We start from the raw sequence: 20,428 nt of genomic DNA on the forward strand, positions 1-20,428 counted from the left end.
AACATTTTAGATTAATATGCTATGCCTACTGCTTAAAGGGGGAGTCCCAGATTGCAGTGAACACAGTAAAAAAGGTGGGTTTAGGTATGTAAATCAAAAGCTAAAAATCAAATGCTTTTTTGCCTTGTCTTAAAATTTGAAATTAGATCAATATATTTCTTCTGTTGTATGAGTGACATCGAATTGTGAGGACTGCCGTAACTTTGACAAGTAGGCATGGTTATCCAGGCAGTTACACACAGTGAAATATGGGGACTTATGACCAACTCCACATGAAAGTGAAAAGATGCAAGTATCAATTGAGCTCGAGACAAATGCACAACAGTACTAGGTATAATGATTTGTAAAAGTTGTTTACACTGCATTAACCAGTTTAATTCACAAGAATATATCTGGGGCATTTAGCTAATTTTACATTATAATCTTGTTTACATTATAGAATTGACATTTATAATTATAGTCTTGCTTACACTGCAGAATTTACATTTATAATCTTATTTTCCTGTAGAATTTACATATATTGTCTTAAGAATCATGTTATTTTTTGAATTGTTAAAAGTGCCCTCAAATATTTTGTGCTGTCTCTATTTTCCAGTTAAGCTAATTTGGTAAAATAATACAAAGAATTTTCAAGTAAAAAGTATACACTTCTGTTTAGGTTAAAAATGAAAGCATTAGATAGTTGATTGTGAAAGAATATATTTTTGAAATTATCATTGCTCTAAATATGAAAATCAACAAAAAAATCAACAGAAAATGTAACTGTGGTGAAAAATCATGACAAAACAAGGTAGTTGATGTAATATTTCTTACTACAATCAACTGATTTATAATGTCCATTGGTTTATAAAGTGCACAATTTTGGCCAGATTTATTCCCTGCTTTACTGACTGGATAACATATACACCCTGTGATTGGCTGAAACTAACCTGAAAGGTAGCCATATTTGATGGATAACATATACACGCTGTGATTGGTTGAAACTAACCTGAAAGGTAGCCATATTTGATCACTTTATATTACCTAGAGTGGAAATGACACTTTAGAGATAGTATACATTATGTAGACAAAACAAACAATAAAACAGATTTCAACTTTCTTAGGTTGATAAATCCTGTAGCAGTCGGGACCAAATGTTTTCTGTTGTGAAACCCATTTTACAAATACAAGAATGAACAGCCATTTGTTTTTCAGTTTAGCATCTTGTATTAATAAATTGTAAGGTGTACATCCAGGGGTTTGAGAATTTTATTTGATGTAAATATTTTATAATGATGTGATTAAAATATATTTTATTAAAGTATTAATTAAAAACAGTTGGTTGAGGTTCTCAAATGTATTTTTGTACTATGATTAGTAATTATATGCAGGATTAAATGTAGCCTAAATGTAACTGCTCAATAAAATAAAGAATTTATTATTATTTGTTTGAATTAATCTGTTATAATTTATGTTTATATGAAAAGTAGGCTGTCCTGTTGCACTGCTATCTGAGTATGGTAAGTTTAACATATTTTAAAAGCAAAATTTTTTAAGTTTTGCAGACAAAATTTACAAAGTTGTAAGATCAGTTCTGTTTAATTAAAATGTGTCAGTTTCATTCATTGTGATGGATAAATGATATGAGAGAGAGAAATGGGGTTTAACATCCACTCGACACAAACTAGGTCATTTCGGGACTAACATATGGTTTAATTTTTTTATTTCAATAATTCGCTTGCGTGTAGGGGTCTTTAGCAGTGGGAGGAAACTGGAGGACCCGGAGAAAACCCATGAGGTTGGACAGACGATCCTACTCCTTGTCACGATAAATGATATGAGATGAAAAGATAGATTGCCCAGCAATGAAAAGATGCTCACAGCAGCTAAGTTGTCTGAGCAGTACCAAGGGTTCTCGCATATTTATTCTTTCGTAGATAATGGGAGAATTTACAATACATTAAAAACTGATCAAGAGTAACAACCCATGAAGTATTCTAATGTTTATAATGTCTGAACAGAACTTGATAGATTTAGTGTTTGCTCAACCGATCACCATTATTAGCTCTATTGTGTGGGGAGTTGGATAGCTAAATGGTTAGCATGTGCGCGCTGTACCATAAAGTCTGTCATTGAGTCAACTGGCGTGGTTTCGATTCCCTGGTTGTATGTGACAAGGAGTAGGGTCGCCTGTCCAACCTCGTGGGTTTTCTCTGGGTCCTCCGGTTTCCTCCCACTGCTAAAGACCCCTATGCGCAAGCGAATTATGGAAATAAAATTAAACCATGTTAGTCCCGAAATGACCTAGTTTGTATCGAGTGGACATTAAACCCCATTTCTCTCTCTCTCTATTATGTGTGAAGGAACCTTTTGAAGTAGTGACCAAAACAAATGGACAGATAGTCCAGTAAAAAATTCCGGGATTATCATCACATTTACACTTTTATAACCACATAATTGACAGATTTATATTTATAACTGTGTGTCCCTATCTTTAGAAGTCCAAAGAGTGAGTCTGAAATGGCAGCAATGTTTCATATGTTTGTTCAACGTTATTTCGATGACATGCCACTGATCAAATATCTAGACCTATTTTCATTGTAAGCATTTCTGTGGATCAACAGACTTTGGATCTTTGTGTTAACATTTATTGATTTGTGGTCTTGGTAGATGCAAATTTCTAAGATTTCTAAGTGGTCATTTTTCATTAGAGCCACTGACATTTTAATTTTTGTACATTAAGTTGAGAAGCTGCCAGTTCCCACAAGGAGACTCTCCCATTCTACACACAATAAAATTTCCATTGTAAAATTTGCATATTTTATCTGATAAAATGATTACAAACAAATTCAATACTGATAATATACAATATTTTAAAAAAGGAAGAAAATTGGCAACAAAAACAATTCCTATGCAATAAATTATCTACTTTCTTATTGCCTCTGTTTCATATCATTATAAAAAGTATAGTACATGCATTATACATTACTAAGTCTACCAAATGGGTGGGGTCTTACTTCAGGAATTCAATAATTTTTTTATTTTAACTCTTCATGATTGTTTGTTATAGAATGAAATATTTAACATGTAACAATTATCTATTCATTTTCAACTTTTTCTAAGCTGTATTATGTAATACTGCTCATAGGCCTATAATGGAGCATATTTGTAAAGTAATTATTTGGGGAGTTTTCCCATTAATAAATAACAACAGTAAAAAAAACCAGTGTTGGGAATTCTAATTAGTAGTACCTTGAAGATGCTTGAGTAATGTACCCATGCATGTACTTTTCAAATTGATCAGAATTATACCTTAGTAGAGGTGAATGTTTTCATGCACAGAACTTATACTGCTATCAGTTATGTGGTTTTTCACAGTGTTAACTGCCTGCATATAGCCTAGCTGTACGCTGAGTGCAGCTAAAAAAGCTATTTTCTAAAAATGTTTTCGGCTCAGATAATTCTCAATCAATTAAAATTATAGACTTGTTGGAACTGAACCAATAGAGTTTCATGTCCCTTTAATGCAGAACCCTGTATGTCATGGTATTCAAACGGGCCATGGTAGGAGAGAATGGTTTGGCTGTGGGAAGATTATATACTTGAAGACACTACATAAGTGTACTCTTATTTATATACATAAATAGCATTTGTTTTGAATGACATTTAGCACTAGAAAATTGACTAAAATACATTTCACAGTTCAAAGTTAAAATTTGAAATGTACTAAATAAAGAAGTTTGAAACATTAAATGTATTTCAGATCTATATACATGTACTATATTAGTAGTTATAAATTCAAGCACTTTGGTTAAATCATAAACATAACATGCCCATCTTTATAAACCAAGAAATGGTTTAAAACCCTGACAACAATAATTGCATTGTTTAATAACATCACAGATATATATATAAAATACAAAATAATAAAAAATATCATACATGCATGTAAACAAGAGCTCCCATTATTATCATATTTACATCTATCCTCAAATTGTAAACATTTAAGCTATATTTTACAGGTACGGGACAATTTGTCCCCTGACAACTCGTTCCCTAGGACTATTCATCCCCTAGGACTATTCATCCCCAGACAATTTGTCCCTGGATAATTAGTCCCCTAGGACTATTCGTCCCTGGGTAATTTGTCCCCAAAGACAATTCGTCCCCTAGGTCTATTCGTCCCCTAATTATGATCAACAGCGAATTCTAAAGAAATTGAAACTAACTGATGTCTGGTCTACATCGATTTATCATACATAATAATGCATATTGATTATAAGTCAAGTGCAGTATTGACAATGGACAATACCCATAGTAAAGGGATAAATAGATTCTCTAACTCATAAAAATGTGTCACTGATCATAGCTGATTACTACATGCATATCAATTAGCCCAAAAAAACTTCATGAACCATAAAGTTGGCCTAGATTTAATACTAAATGTAAAACAATGTAAAACTAGCATCAAAACTGGGATTTAGGATAAAAAGTAAAGATTAATTCAGTTTTTGATAATGGAACTACCGATTGTTGTTCAGGGACAAACTGTCCTAGGTGGGAATTATCCTAGGGGACGATTTATCGTAGGGGACGAATAGTCCGGGGACAGATTGTCCATGGGGACGAATATTCCTATGGGACTAATAGTCCTGATGTGAATTGTCCGGGGACGAATTGTCCTAGAGCCTATTTTACTTATGATAAGAGGATAGTAGATAATTGGCAAATATGCAGCTGACTTACACTGGCTCTCATTAACAAAATATGTACAATACATAAAAAAAAAAAGAAAAGAAAAAACATGAATTCGGTCCAAATCAAAAAATAGGTGGCTAGGCAATGAAACATATGCCTACAACAGGTAAGTCATCTGAGCAATCCACAAGAGTTGTCGCATATTATTTATTTTGATGGTAATGAAAGCATTTACAAGGCACTAAAACTAATTAAGAGTAACAACCCATTATGTAATTATCATTAAGATTTTTTTGCTTTCAATTTTGGTCTCTTAGAGGGTCAACAAATGATCATGGGCCAAGATTCTGGCAATAATTATCGCAAATCAATAGGATTTTTCGTCTCAAGACCTTGAACACTGTGTATAAATTTAAAGACAAGACGATTGGATGATAATTTTAACCTCTAGAGCATTGAAAAGCAATTTTGGACTCCGGACAGATGAGGGTGACAACAATATAGACCACATTTCAATGTAGGTTTATCAAAAGTGATATCTTTTTAAAAAAATAATAACAATTCACTCAAATCAAAGAGGTGATGTCTTAAATAATAATTCACTCAAATCAAAGAGGTGACGTCTTAAGTAATAACAATTCACTTAAATCAAAGAGGTGATGTCTTAAATAATAACAATTCACTCAAATCAAAGAGGTGATGTCTTAAATAACAATAATTCACAAAAATTAATTTAATAAGGTCCAAGCACATTAAAATTTCAAATACTTTACTGTTTTGAAGATGATTGGGTAATTCAATAATTCTAAAGAAAACAAAGACCAACAACAAAAAAACCTTATATGCTATAGCATTAAAAAATGAATATCTGACCGAATGTCAAAACTGGGGTATTTACATCTTTTTGGTCTGATTTATATGGAGAAGTATCAAAGTTTACATCATAAAAAGCAATACACATGTACTCCGAATACATGTACAATTTATCCACATTTATATCAGGTTTGTATTCTTCATTTTAATCTTACAGTAACTCATCATTTTCTGACAGTGGATTCTCACTCCAGAGTAGGAAAGGAAATTTAATTAATTCAATGTATATAGCCTTTTCAAAATAACTTAAGACTCATTGAAAATCCAACCAATGACCTTTTTTAAAGTAAAGGCTAACTCACACTAGTGGGTTGATCTTGAGGTTTTATATCTATAGGACAATCTATTCACATGAATTGCATTTGAGCCCAATGTAACATGTATGACTCCTCACAAATTTTTAATAAACATATATACTCTTCAAAAAAAGTAGGGGATATTCAGAAACAATACAAAACTGTGGAAATGCACTGCTGTTTTTATTAGAGGTAACCAGTGTATGTTAATAACAGGCCAATTGCCTACACATGAACATAAACAGTTCATATGGGCGGCTTATCTGACGGCCACATTTCACTTGCAAAGATATACACTGTCAAAAGGGAAAATGAACGTTTTTGATTTTTGTCTTAATAATGAGTAATTGCTCCACCAATCCTCAGACATTCAGCAATTCGTTGTGGCATGCTCCTAATCAACCGCCCAATCACGATTTGGGGCAATCTGACCCACTCCTCTTGCAGTGTTGTCGGTTGACGTTGACGTCGCCGAACACGTCTCCCGATCAAATTAAACGTAACACACTAAAGCAAAGATACACTAAACAGTAAATCTTATGCAAGAACTGATAGGAAAGCAAACATGGATAAATAAACCAGCATGCAGCAGTTTTCATCAACCCTTCCTTGAAGTGTCAAATTTGACAATGAACCCCTCCCACGTGTATGGTGCTATTGCGTGTCACATGTGCAGCTCAGTGGTTCTGTTGGGGCGATAAGTTCTTCATTTGTGAACAGACTCTCAAAGCATGTCAAATGTCCATGGCTATTTATCATATCGCAACCTGCATAGGTATTTGCATTTCAATATCCCCTACTTTTTTTGCATGCAATGTGATTTATACATCCTTAATGTAACTTTATAGTCAATCCATGTCAGGCTGAAAAAATAAATAAAATAAATACAGACTAGCTAAAAACCCACAAAAATGCTCATCCCCTTTAAATCATTCAAATAAATGTTATCAGAAGTAAAATTTGATGTTTTTGCTATCAAAAATTGTGCTACATGGTACATTGTTTCATTGGCATTGCATTGAGTAAATGAACTGTAAATACACAGGACACAATTCTATGGAACACAGTATACATTATATTTAGATTTCAATGATACTCAGCAATATTTTGACTAACGCTTGAGAGAATCTTAATAAACAGTAAGTATAATAAGTGTAGGGTCAAGGATATGATTTGATTCCTATATGTTTTTCATTTTTTTAAATATTTAAAATGATGTAGGTCAAAATGACTAAAATTGATTAAAAGTTATCACAACTCCTCACAATTACTACTTTGGAATGGAGAATTTGTGCCCTGTTTATTTTTGTTATGTTTAATAGACTTCAAGCTCTAAGTAAGTTCTTTTTAATGGTGATCCAAAAATTATATAAGTATTGTGTATAGGCTACAATTCATAAACATGTACTCTTAATCGGTTCTGTCCTTAATATTATTTCTTTGTCTAGCATCTGTTTTATCCTGTAATAAAACAAGTTAAAAACTTCAATAGTAGGGGGACAATTGACCAGTTGACCAGACCTGTTTTATATGACTAAAGTACGAACATTAAATGTTTAAAGTAGCTAAGTCTCTAACTCAATATCATCAAAAATCTTCAACATTGAATACACAAATTCAAATCAACATTGGTCTTGTGATCTTACAGGGAAAAGACAGGCTTCTGATATCCAATATTCAAGACAAAATAAACACTGGTACACGAATCGTGTAAAATAATGCGTTTCAGTACCATTTGTAACAAGGGACTCAATGAATGGGGCTAGACATATTCCACAAGTCATGTCAAATGGTGATACTATATTCTTATCTGGAGAGCATGCGCAATAATTACCATAGGTGTAGACTGAAATAACCAGACGCTAAAAATTGCCATTCAATTTAGACTTCTGTTGTATTTCGCCGAACATAACTGATTAGAAATTACAATAAAAACAGAAACGATTGAATATAAATCAGTTTATATTCATTCATATTACATCATTATATGCATTGAGACCCATTTGTGTCAATTTCTAGGTACCAAATATTAGCGGTTTAGCTCCTTTAAATTAACAATGATATTATCTTCATTACCCTGATTAGTACAAAATGTAGGATTTCTGCCTCATAGACAACGGCTGTCTCTAATTTGAATGGCTGCCATTGCAGATTAAATAAATATACTATGTCTATCATTTTATTTATCATATTTTCAGATAGAAAGGTATAAAAGTCACGAGCACTCTTTTTATTTATGCAAATTCTTGTCTATTCCTTCATTTATTCTTACCTTATTCATACTGTCCTTTTTATGGTTAGATTCAGAATGTTCTGAATTTGAGCTTGAACCTTGAGAATATATTGGATTTGACTCAATAGCTGTATTCTCTTCTAACTCCTCCTCATCCTCATATTCATCTTCATCTTCATATTCATCATCATCTTCTTCTAACACATCCTCATATTCATCTAATCCTAGATAATTTTCATCACCTCCAATAATCTCTTCATCTTCTGTAAAGATGAACATACAATTACAGTCTAATCAAAATTATCATCAACATTTCATTCCATTGCTGACTCGACTTCATCTTTGGTCTAAATACATTTCTTTATAGGGTACATTTTATTATAAACCAACCAATTAAACTGATATTGATATGCAAATCTGAAATTCAAGTAATCCATGCTGTAATGCATACAGATAATTTCTAGAAATTTTTGAAAGGCTTTGATTGGTCAGGGGTATTATTTTACGCTATTATCCCAGGCCCTCAATGTAGATTTCTTAAACATGTCTTTTGATGTCATTGGAGTGAACAACCAAATAAACGGAGCAAAAATAATATCTAATCTCAAATAAACTGCACGAAATTAGCGAGGGTAAATACAAAAATACAAGAGAATTTGTTGTTATCTATATGAGTATGCCAGCCAGGCCTGAGAAAGCGCTAGTAAATAAACAGATGTGTGTGTGTACATACCATCACTATCACTATAATCAAGACCAAATTTAGGACTAGGTGATTTAGGTTTATCTATTTTAGATACAAGTTCTGCTAAATCAGTAAAATATGCCATCACTGGTACATGAGTCTAAGAAATAACAAAATAATGAAATAATAACATTATGAACAGATAGATTATCAGCCTACATATAGTGCACAGATTTATGTTATGTTTTTGTTTATTTAAAATAACTGTTTAATTAAAAAATAACAAACACTTTATGATGTAACAAAAAATCATATTAAATTTCATTCAATTTGGTCTAAAACTTCATAATACAATAATTGTGAATGGAATAAACGTCTGTGAAACCAATTTGATCAAAAACTTCTTACGGTTTGCTTGTCAACAAAAATTCTGAACAGGGAGAGATGGACAAACAGACGGACAGGTGTGACAACATATGCTCATGCTGTAAGCTGAGGTATAATATTTCCATTAAGAGTACATAATGGTGACCTTAAAAAACCTATATTAGAGCTGTTTTTTCAGACAGAAAACAAAGCAATCTATACTTACAGCATGTTTTGTTTTAGGTTTATGACGAGTTTGTTTTTCTTTTGATTTTTCTTTTTCCTGAAATAATTTTTCTAAAATACCACCTTTAATCCAGCCAGAAAACAGTGTTCTACCATGGTTATATCCTACTTCCTGTATAAACATAATTGTTTTACCATCGTTACATTTGATAAATCACAACATAGATATATAAGATATTAAATAAATGTGATCAAGAAATAAATGTGTTAAATGTGACCTTGCACCAGTTGCATTAATTACCGATTTCTACTCGGCTACCATCTACAAAGACAAGTAGGGTATGATGGGATGCGCTAATTTCATCTAAAGAAATTTCAATACACACACAGCTCTCGTCTTAAAAAATAGTAGGTTTCATGGGTTGCATTAATGATAACATCAATTTCATGATGCAATGATTTTTTGTTCTACAGTAACCAAATTCCGTAGTGAATCTATCTCAATGGACTGTCCCTATGGACAATATCAATTTATTAGAGAACAAACAAAGTCTACACGTTTTATATGTACTTCACATTATTCACAATTTTAGATCAAAATAAACAAAGACTTACCGCTATATCATCAAAACTACCAAATTGTAGTGTTCCATATTTATCTATAGGTGGTCGAATATATTCACAATAATCACTGTTTTTAACCACTTCTAACTGTCTAACACATGATACATAAGCTAATCTAGATTGTATCTCTGTCATATCTGGTACCTATTAAAATAAAACATATGGTAGTCTATACTGTATCTTCATCATATCTGCTGATTGTTTGAAGATTGTCCATATGAAGTATTAAACATACATTAGGCCTGAAATGTTATCTAAATTATTAATTAGACATTAATTAACCTATCCAGGCCATAATCAACTCTAGATGGCAGCGCTAGCCTGCGATCTTTAGTGGATTGTAAGCCGATTTACTGTATAACTTTCCTTCTCGATTAAACGATTATATCGATAATCGAGACTATGCTGTTTATCGTACTGACTTTAGTAATGGGAATTTCAGTCGCTTAGTTCTCGGTTCATAGTGGATCAATCTGAATGAAATTTTCACCAAATTGCCTTTACATTATCTAGTTTTTAACTATTATAGTGAGAACTGCCAACTCGTTACCTAAGCTCCCATAATATATCTTTAAATAATATTAAACCTCTGATGATGATCCTCCATCAATTACTGAACAAAGACCCACAGATCATACTGAACTTATAACATACCTTAACAGGTTGAGACCAAGGATTCCATCTTTTCCACAACAACCACCACCCTGATAACTCATCTCCATAATTAGTTAACGGTGCTTCATCATGGCTACCAACATCTACAGCAAATATAGTCTGAGCTCCCATGGTTCTCATTACATCAGCTACAAATATATAAATACATCACATGTACACTAAAAATATGTAAACAAATATTGTTAGAGGTGTGAATACTCCAAAAACAAACAGTTGCCATGCAAGATACGTTCACATTTTCCAAGAGATGGACAGAGAACAAACTAAAAAACAAAAAGCGAATTCAGTACAATTGTGGATGTAACGGTCCGACATGCATCAATATCAAAAGGAGCCAAGATCTTTGAGATATAAAAATACATTTTAAGTTTGATCAAAACTGTATAAAACCTTGGTATTATATGCTTTAACACTATTTGTGTAAAGGGAAGTTTTGGTCCGATTTTGACCAAATCTGAACTCAACTGTAATTTGTGTGTAACGGTGATATATATATATAAATGTTTTTTAAAATCAAATAAAAATTGTTAGCCCTAGAGGTTCATATGCTAAAAACCCAATTTTTCATACAATTAGCGGCCAAAATCCAGAAAGATACAGTCCTATATCACCATATTCCTGAAGCAATGGCCTTAGAAATCCCTACTGGAAGTACCCCGAAATATTATCACCAAAATCAAATTTTTATTGCCACTTTCACTAAAGATTCACCATTTTAAAACGATGACAAGTATTATGTAAGGAGGTTGACCGGTTGTCCCGTTCCATGTGTTGAAAAATATCTAATTTCGACGAGAATTTAAAAAAAAAGAAAGATTTTAGAATGTGATACTCTGACAAAACATCCAAATAAATGTGTTTTAAAATGTTTTATTGCTAGTTTGACCTTTTGGGTCGATAGATAGTATATTTATTCACTCATTTTTGTGAAAATGTCAATTTCGATCAAATTCAATATTTTCACTTGTTTCATCAGTAGCTCATTATTAGACTTTGCACATTCCGACTCATTTAGCCAACACGGTTCACAATGTCCTCTATCATAAAATTACCTGGTAAATTATTAACATAGCCACCATCTAACAATAGATGTCCATCCATAGGATCACAGAGTGGTGGAAAATATCCAGATAATGACATACTTGATCTTACATATCTCCATAAACTACCTGAAATTTTAATAATCAATTATCAATTCATTATGAACCATTGGCCGCTCTACTATAATGTCATGAGATGGAATTTCAGCATCAACAGAGAACAACATTCAAGATCTTTCAAGCCTTGTTCTCATTTGTCAGGGTTTGTGTCTCCAGGGTTGACAAGGAAATTTACCTAGTCATTTTCAGATGGCGCAAAAAACTGAGTTCCACCTGTTGGCAGGATAAAGAGTAAGTAGTAGCAGGTAGAAACACAGCTGTCAAAGTCGACCGTAATTTTGTATCTTGATAACAACTGGTAAAATCATGTTTAAATGTCATGTGTTTATAATATAGTGATTGCTATCCATTGTTCCTTTAGTAGCAGGACACTGAAGAACATGAAGAAAATCTATGGTATTACTCTAGTGACCACTGACAGCATTAACACAGCCTTAATGCCACAGTTCTACGGGCATAGAATAGTCTACCTCTTATTCTATACAATGTTACTGTGGAAAATGCATAGTGAGTTAGGGTGACTCTTCTCCTTGGATAGCCAAAGCAAGATCTAAAGTTTCAAGCTAGAGAACCAAATGTGTTTGCAATCTGTTATATATCCTATGTAGAAAATAGACGCGAGTTTCACAAAAATTTGCATTTCATCATAGAATCCATATTCAAGCCTAATATACAATCACCATATTAAACTCTATTTACCACTAGTGTGAATTCTCATGGTAGAATTAGATATATCTGTTGTCACACAAAAATATGGTATCCATAAATCTTCTACTTGTCTATCTTTAAATACTGATTCTATACTACGATTAAATGCTCCACCTGTAGACAAAATAGCATTCAATATGGTTAAAAACTTCACTTTTGATATATATATAATAGTGCATGATTATGTCATATACAAAAGGTTGGTTTGATCAATTCTTATTTATAAAAATAAAAACTTTCTCATGATAAAGAAAGGTACCAAATTATATGAATGGCAATTAAAAAATTTGAAAATTACCAAATTGGGTAAACCAGTGGCTGCCAGGCAGGATACGCCCACATTTTGCAAGAGATGGATAGAGAACAAACTAAAAACAAAAAACGATTTTTTGTACAATCAGGGGCCATAATCCAGAGTTATAGTCTGAAATGCGCATATATCAAAAGGGACTGAGATATGTTTTAAGTTTCATCAAAATCGGATAAAAATTGTGACTTCCCGAGGGTCCATAACCTTTGTATTACATACTAATACACTATTTGCGTACAAAGAGCAGTCATTTTGTTGGGCAGTTTCATTTCGATTTTCCCGAAATTCGAATTCAACCTTTATTATAGTGGAATGGTGATATATCTAAACACTTTTTAAAATCGGAAAAAAAATTGTGACCTCTAGGGGCCATAATCCAGGAAGTTATGTTCGGATATGTGTGATTATCAAAAGGAACCAAGATCATTATGATAAAAACATATATTTAAAGTGTCATCCAAATCGGATAAAAACTGTGGCCTCTAGAGGGTCCACAACCTTGATAAACCATACTTTTACACTATTTGCATGCAAGGGGCGGCCATTATGTCCATCAGTTTTAGTCTGATTTTCACGAAATTCAAACTCAACCATCATTAGTGTATAAATATATTCACACGTTTTTTTCTTAAATTGGAATTGTGACCTCTATAGGGACCATAAGCTCAAAACGCGATTTTTCGTACAATCATTATCAAGGGCCATATATCAGGAAGTTACTATACGATATGTGCGAATATCAAAAGAAACCATGATCTTTGGGTTATAAACATGCCTTTCAAGTCTCATCAAAATCGGATCAAAATTGTGACCTCTAGAGTGTCCACGTGATTTTACGTGCAACCAGGGGCCATAATCCATGAAGTTATGGTCCGATACATGCCAATATCGAAAGGAACCAAGATCTTTGGGAGATAGACCCATATTTCAAGTTTCGTCAAAATCGGATAAAAATTATGACCTGTACAGTGTCCACAAACAAATTGTGGATGGACTGACCTACGAACGGACAGGGGCGACGACAATATACGTCCACATGAAAATGTGGGCATATAAAAATGCATAGATGACGGGTTTAAGTCTTTTTATCCCCATATCCCTCTCAATGAATAACTATTGTAATTAATTTGCTGGACAAAGAAACAGTATTCTATATTTAATAGGATATTTTGTCTAATATTATGATACCAATAATGACATTATTTTGAGGAGGGAAAGTACACATCATTTCTATTTTTCTTTTATTTCTTGTTTTACAATATAATTACCTGTGAACATGGAAGTAACTGGGTAGGTCAGATCAAACACTTTCTTCCATAGTGATGTCATATCCTTTATAAAACAATTCAAAAGGTCAAGTAAAATTTTAAAATTAAATGTATAGAATCAAATGATGTTAGGGGAATAAATGTCAAGTTTTCAAACATTTGAGAAAATTGGAGATATAGTGTTAAAATATTTCTATCAGTTCTAAGAAATTCTGGGAAACTGGGTAGCAGAGTAGTAGGGTGGTCCTTATTTTGCAAAATTTTGAAACGTTAGGGGGCTACCCTCAATTCATGTTGGAATTGATGAGAAAAAAATATGGCGCTACGGTCTATCAAAGTTCAAACAAAATGCGAAGGGCTAGAAGTAAAGGTCTAGGAATTCTAATTAACCAGGAAACAACATTTCTTTTCATGTAGAACTTTTTTCCATAGAAATAATAAAAATTGAAGAAAAGCCAAAAAGTCACACCCTCTACAAATTTTTTTATTTATTTTTTTTTTCATTTTCTTCTCATCAATTCAAACATAAATTGAGGGTAGCCCCCTTAACTTTTCAAAATTTTGCAAAATAAGGACCTAGTAGTCTAATGAGTGTGATTTAGATCATAAGTCTGTCACCGAGTCAAGAGATAAGGTTTCCACACCAAGCTTGTACATGACAAGGAGTAGGGTCTCCTGTCAAACCTTGTGCATCTTCTCCAGTTTCCTCCCACTACTAAAGATCTCTACCCTAATATCTTTCTTTTAAGGACTAAAGAATTTAGTAAATATGGTTTTATCAGGCTAACATAACTAAGTTTATATAAACTGACTTACAAATGACCATTCTCGTGCTCTTTGAAAGAATCTGGTTAAATTCCTCTCCTCACACCAAAGAGCCCCTATAAAAGATCCCATACTAGTCCCTCCAACCATATCAATCGGTATTCCTGCTTCATTCATAGCTTTAATCATACCTACATGTGCTAACCCTCTACAATATATAAAAACATAGTATTGTCAGGCAATTAAACACTCACTAGCAGCTTTGTTATATGCACTGCCTAAGTCATAGGTGGATGGATGAAAAATTGTCATTGTAAATTGTGATATGCCATAAGAGAAATAATTTTATCTCCAAATCTATAAATTAAATCTGCAAAAAATTCATACAAGACACAATAGAAAAATTATAACAGCAATAATTTTCGACTTAAACCAGTAACAGAAAAGACTTCCCTAAGAAAAACTATAATATATATTGTTTTGGGCAACAAATACATTTTTACAACTAGTCTGAATAAATGGTTACATAATTAGACCTTAAATATGCAAGAAATAAATCCTTATAACAGACTGATTTACCTGGCCCCTCCCCCTCCTAAAACCAGACCAATAGATGTTCCTGTTAGAAATCTGGCCAATCTGGAGAAATCAGATAATCGGTCAGGTTCTTTCTCAAATAACTTCTCATACATCTGAATCTGAAAAAAAACACAAAATGAATAAAATCAAAAAGTCATAATTTAATTAACACATAATAAAAAAGACTGAAGTAATATTTACCAGTAGTTACTTGTATCCCCTTATAATTTGAAATAAATATTTTTATTACACACAGCCATCTTCATAATATTACAAAAAAATGCGATAATTCGAATCTCATGACCGAGTATTCATGAAATATTTTTATAAATAAATTACATATATAAAGTGCCATAATTATTAGATAAACAATTGAGATAATGGACAATTAAGTTTTAAATCTAGTCCACATGTTTTTAAAAGTCTCAATAAAAACAGAAAATATCAACAAAAATACAGAAAATAGAAAAAAAATGACAGTGTCTGTGATTTTTGGCTTATTTCCAGACTTGAGTGTGTATAAATTTTAATTCATTTATAACTAACATTTCTATAACATAAACTGTCTAAGTTTTTTTTTTTACTACAGACCCACCAAAGTTAATATACTGGAAACTGGGAGATAGCATCAAACATGCCTGGCACTCTGACCTCAGGCTGTGCAATAAATGGTTAATCAACTTATTACTTAAAATGAGAGGAAGGTCGGTTGACTTTCTGGCAAAAAAAGACTTAATATCAACTTATCAACTGTGAAATGCTTTCAATCTAATATATCAACTTACAGTTTTTTCTGGAGATTTTCTACTAAAGACACGATTAGGACATCGAATGTGATGATGTGATGAACACCACCCACGTGAATTAAGCCATTCTACAGTACGTCTAGGTGTCTCGGCATCTTCTTTATGTAATAACACCAACTCCTTCTGTGCTCGTACAGCAACATTTTCTAACTGTTTTTCAACCTATACAAGTTTAATAGAATCCATATAAAATACAGCTCAATTATAAGCACAGAATTTTAATGAATAAGGTTTAATGCTATGTCAAACAATATATTTATATATTAAAACACAATCATTTTATTTTTATATTACTGATGAGCGTGCATTGCAAAAGAAAAGTTTTGAAAGAACAGTGGAATTTGCAAATACTCTTAAACTACCTTTTCAAGTTATACTGTTTTAGAATCAAAATAATTAAGGCCTGAACAGACAAAAGGACTACAAAAATCACAAATTCTACATTCAAAACAAGATTTAAATAGGCCTGAACAAGGATTACAAAAATTTGGAATTCTTCTCCCAAAACAAAAATATTTGTTGATCTTACTTACAATGCCAACAGTTGGTTCCTTATGACCGAGACCAACAATAACGATACAATCAGCTTGTCTCATACAATATTTATTCCATTTACTATGTCCTACATCACACTGATATAATACCATACGATGTAAATCTTCTTGCTGACTTAACCAACTAAACAATCGAAACTCATTTACACTGAAATAAACAACAATAAAAATATACTACAGGTTATCTTGGCACTAACATCATTCTTTATGTCGAAATAGAAAAGTTACAGTTTGAACTATATGTTTACATACATGTACCATAATACATTTGTATGTGTAAGAAACTATTGTCAATTATAGACAATGGACTTGTAATCAGAATGTCAGGGGTTCCAACCCTAGTGTGGGCCAAGAAGAATCCTAAGAATATTTCAAGCCTGTTTCCGCTTGTTGTTATGTCAAGAAAAGTATGTCTTGTAGATCAGTTGGGATAGAGAACTGATGTCAAATAATTGGTAGTGATCAAATGCTGATTAGGCAAGATTCACCTCACTTGCATTGCATGTGCAACCTCAGATCAAAAAATATATGTCAGTCTCAAAATGCCGATTCGATTCCATTTCATATTAATTTAAAGATAAGAAAATCAGAGGAATTAACATACCTGTCTAAAGCTTGACTACCTAGCCTAGTTTTAACTATGTCACTTGATAACCTTGTTGTTAAACCTACAAGTAAATATAATCTATTGATAGGACCTGGTCATGTGGTTCTTACTTGGCTTTATTCATCTTTAATTAAATTACATGTATATAGCCTATACAAATACAGTGTAACTAGAATAAAATTAGGTTAGTTTATGTTATAAAATATATAGTGATGAATGCACAGTGTAATTGTAGAATAATATTAGTTTATGTCATAATATATATGAATGCCCAGTGTAATTATAGAGTAAAATTATGACATTCATAACAAGGAGTGAATATACTACACAATCCAGAATTTGAGAGTTTTAAGACAAGTTCTTGATGGTCAGATGAAGAAACTAAGTAACATGGGCCTGGCAAAGTTCATTGTCCGAATCGTTTGATAACATTGTACAAAAAAAGTGAATAAAAGAATTTGTGTCCTGTTGTGACGTCATCAGAGATTGATATCAGATATCACCCTCTGATGACATCACAACAGGTTAATACGTTTCATAACATGCATGGAGATCAAAGGAAATAATATCCCAAGGTGTGTAAAATTAATTAAACCTACCTATGCCATTGAGTACATGTTGCGATTATAGAGAAAAATAGAAAACAATGCCTGCGAGTGCTGGTAATACAATCAGCTATACCTACCTATGCCATTAAGTGCATGTTGTAATTCTAGAGTAAAATTAGTTAATGGGACATCATCTGAGACAGGTAGTACAGCAACTGTAGCTAAATTAGTTACTGTTGGACGAGTGGCAGGATTTGCTGTGAGGAAATCAAGTAAGTAAATTAGATCTACTAGGTATATAATAATGGTGAATATTTCTCAAAGATATTTTCTCTACATGCAGTTCTCACATTATCATTAATAAAGGCCTACTATATGACGCAAATCAACGTTGTAGCTAAAGATTAAATTTTTTATGTCAAATGCAACACTCTCACTTGAACTTTTTTGTTTTTGAATGTCTTTATGATTGATTACAATTATTAATATTTTAAGATGAAAATATCTGATATATTTCTATTCTATACTAAAATTTCACAGTTGATATTTTAACATGGATGTCATATCATAAAACTTCATTAGCTTATCTTCATGAAAATTGTAAGAATTTGTTTACTTACGGGTAAAAGGCATGGAATCACCGAGAGTAACTGTATTCCGACTTTGTAAATTTCCTAGAATTCTCTCCCCTAGTAAATGAATAAGGCGTGTAACAATCTGTGGATATTTACGTTTGATAACATTTAATAACTCAGATGGTAGTTTGGCAATTTCTGTATCTCTGTAAATAACGTGAAATAAATATACATAACTTTATATTTTTTTCTAAACATGGCTTTACTATGTACTATATATGGTCAAATAATCAAAATTTGCATACATTCTAAGTTGAACACTCCCAATTAACTGTAGTCAAATCAATTCAAATCAAAAATCATTTTGTATCCACTGGCAAAAACCTCCAAAGCTCTAATTCCTTTTAATACATATATATCAGTTAATTTTGTTACTTGGGTAAGTTTGTAACTGGGATATCATTATCCATAAGCTAACTTTATTACTAAATTATCACTCATGTAATTTGTAATGAAATAACTTTGTTGCTGCGTTACCTTTGTCCATGGAATGACCATGCACATTACATAATGTGGTACCTTCCTACCTGACAGCAAATGCTGTAGTAGCTCTTTCTGTTTGTGTTAAAACTTCTACAATACCAACTAGTTCACCTCTACCATATTCTCCAACTAGTTCTTTTTTACCTCCAACTAGTGTAATAACAGTTCGTAATCTACCAGTTAATATAATATATACACAATCAGCAGTATCTCCTTGTCTAAAATATAAATACACAGTCAATATCATATAATAAATATGATGAATGCATTCAAAATCTACACTGATTCTTAATCTAATGAATTTTCTGGAACCCATTTTCTTGCTATGAAAATGTCCACTCTGAATTGCTCATTCATCATATGGCCTACATATGTCAATTTCATTTAAAGCGAGAATTTCATATTTTTAAGTTATATTTTTAAAATGTATTAAAATAAAGCCTTAAAATAGATGGTATTTATAAACAGTCCTACCTTGTTAAAGAATAATCCTATTAATCCTATAATTCACTATTGCCAGTTGAGAAATTGGCAAAAATATCATTTTAAACTTCAAATTCAAACGTTTGAAGATAGGGGGAATAGAAAAACAAGGGAGGTAATTGTGTTATTATTTCCGGTGTGAATGATTTTATAAGTGTGATAATGATACCTATGATTGTATAGTGGTGAGTTGACAACCTATTGTGCAAAAGACATAGAAATAATTATGTTTTGACTTTCTTAGAAAATATGAAATTTACGCTTTAATTGCTATCAACTTTTGTGCACAGATGACATTCAAAATTTCATTCAATTTGAATGCCAAGAATTTGAATATTTTAATCTAGAAAAAGATTAATTTATTTTTTACCTAAATAAGGCCTTCCCAGCCTCTATTCTCTGCCAATCTAGAGCAAAATCAATCTGTCTGACAAATGGTGTCATTCTTTTAACTGTTGTGTGAGCTGCATTTAATACTATAAATGGTTCTTCTTTCATAATCCTGTAATTATAAGAACAATACATGTATCATAACATTTGATACTTAGTAATGTAAGAGACTTGTGAAAGTCAAGTACAAACTATAAATCTTTTAACTAAGAGTAATGTGCTTTGACATGAGACTGGATAAGTAAACCATTAAGCATTTTTATCCAGACTAAAATTCAAGTACAAACTATTGCTTTATTTAACTACAAGTGACATGTGTTGGTATGAGGAAGGCTATGTTTACTCAAATAGGATGACTGATACTGCATCTTATCTATGTTATGTAACTAAGAAAACACAAGCAAATGATGGGTGTCATGCAAAATGAGACTATGTCTATTCTTAGTTCAAGAGCATCATATCATACCCTATTTGATATATGTATGTTTATACATGAAACAGTTTATGTAAATGGTGG

The 20,428-nt window shown here is 32.1% G+C and overlaps 1 protein-coding gene across 1 annotated transcript in view; it reads right to left on the reverse strand.

Moving 5' to 3' along the window:
• Positions 1–2,260: 2,260 nt before the first annotated feature.
• LOC126808467 (patatin-like phospholipase domain-containing protein 7) overlaps positions 2,261–20,428 on the reverse strand; it is a 32,074-nt gene continuing 13,906 nt past the window's right edge. Inside the window, exons 16-33 of the mRNA XM_050533185.2 lie at positions 19,892–20,023; positions 19,083–19,256; positions 18,541–18,701; positions 18,058–18,177; positions 17,370–17,433; positions 16,745–16,913; positions 16,191–16,373; positions 15,406–15,524; positions 14,878–15,034; positions 14,062–14,125; positions 12,475–12,597; positions 11,668–11,784; positions 10,595–10,743; positions 9,932–10,084; positions 9,357–9,488; positions 8,813–8,924; positions 8,119–8,342; positions 2,261–7,307 (exon numbers count right to left, since the gene is read on the reverse strand). Of these exons, the coding sequence (XP_050389142.2) occupies positions 7,257–7,307; positions 8,119–8,342; positions 8,813–8,924; positions 9,357–9,488; positions 9,932–10,084; positions 10,595–10,743; positions 11,668–11,784; positions 12,475–12,597; positions 14,062–14,125; positions 14,878–15,034; positions 15,406–15,524; positions 16,191–16,373; positions 16,745–16,913; positions 17,370–17,433; positions 18,058–18,177; positions 18,541–18,701; positions 19,083–19,256; positions 19,892–20,023 (2,404 nt within the window). The 3' untranslated portion in view covers positions 2,261–7,256. The remainder of the gene's footprint in view (positions 7,308–8,118; positions 8,343–8,812; positions 8,925–9,356; positions 9,489–9,931; positions 10,085–10,594; positions 10,744–11,667; positions 11,785–12,474; positions 12,598–14,061; positions 14,126–14,877; positions 15,035–15,405; positions 15,525–16,190; positions 16,374–16,744; positions 16,914–17,369; positions 17,434–18,057; positions 18,178–18,540; positions 18,702–19,082; positions 19,257–19,891; positions 20,024–20,428) is intronic.

Source organism: Patella vulgata, chromosome 1 (genome assembly GCF_932274485.2).
Source record: "Patella vulgata chromosome 1, xgPatVulg1.2, whole genome shotgun sequence".
Classification (NCBI taxonomy): domain Eukaryota; kingdom Metazoa; phylum Mollusca; class Gastropoda; family Patellidae; genus Patella; species Patella vulgata.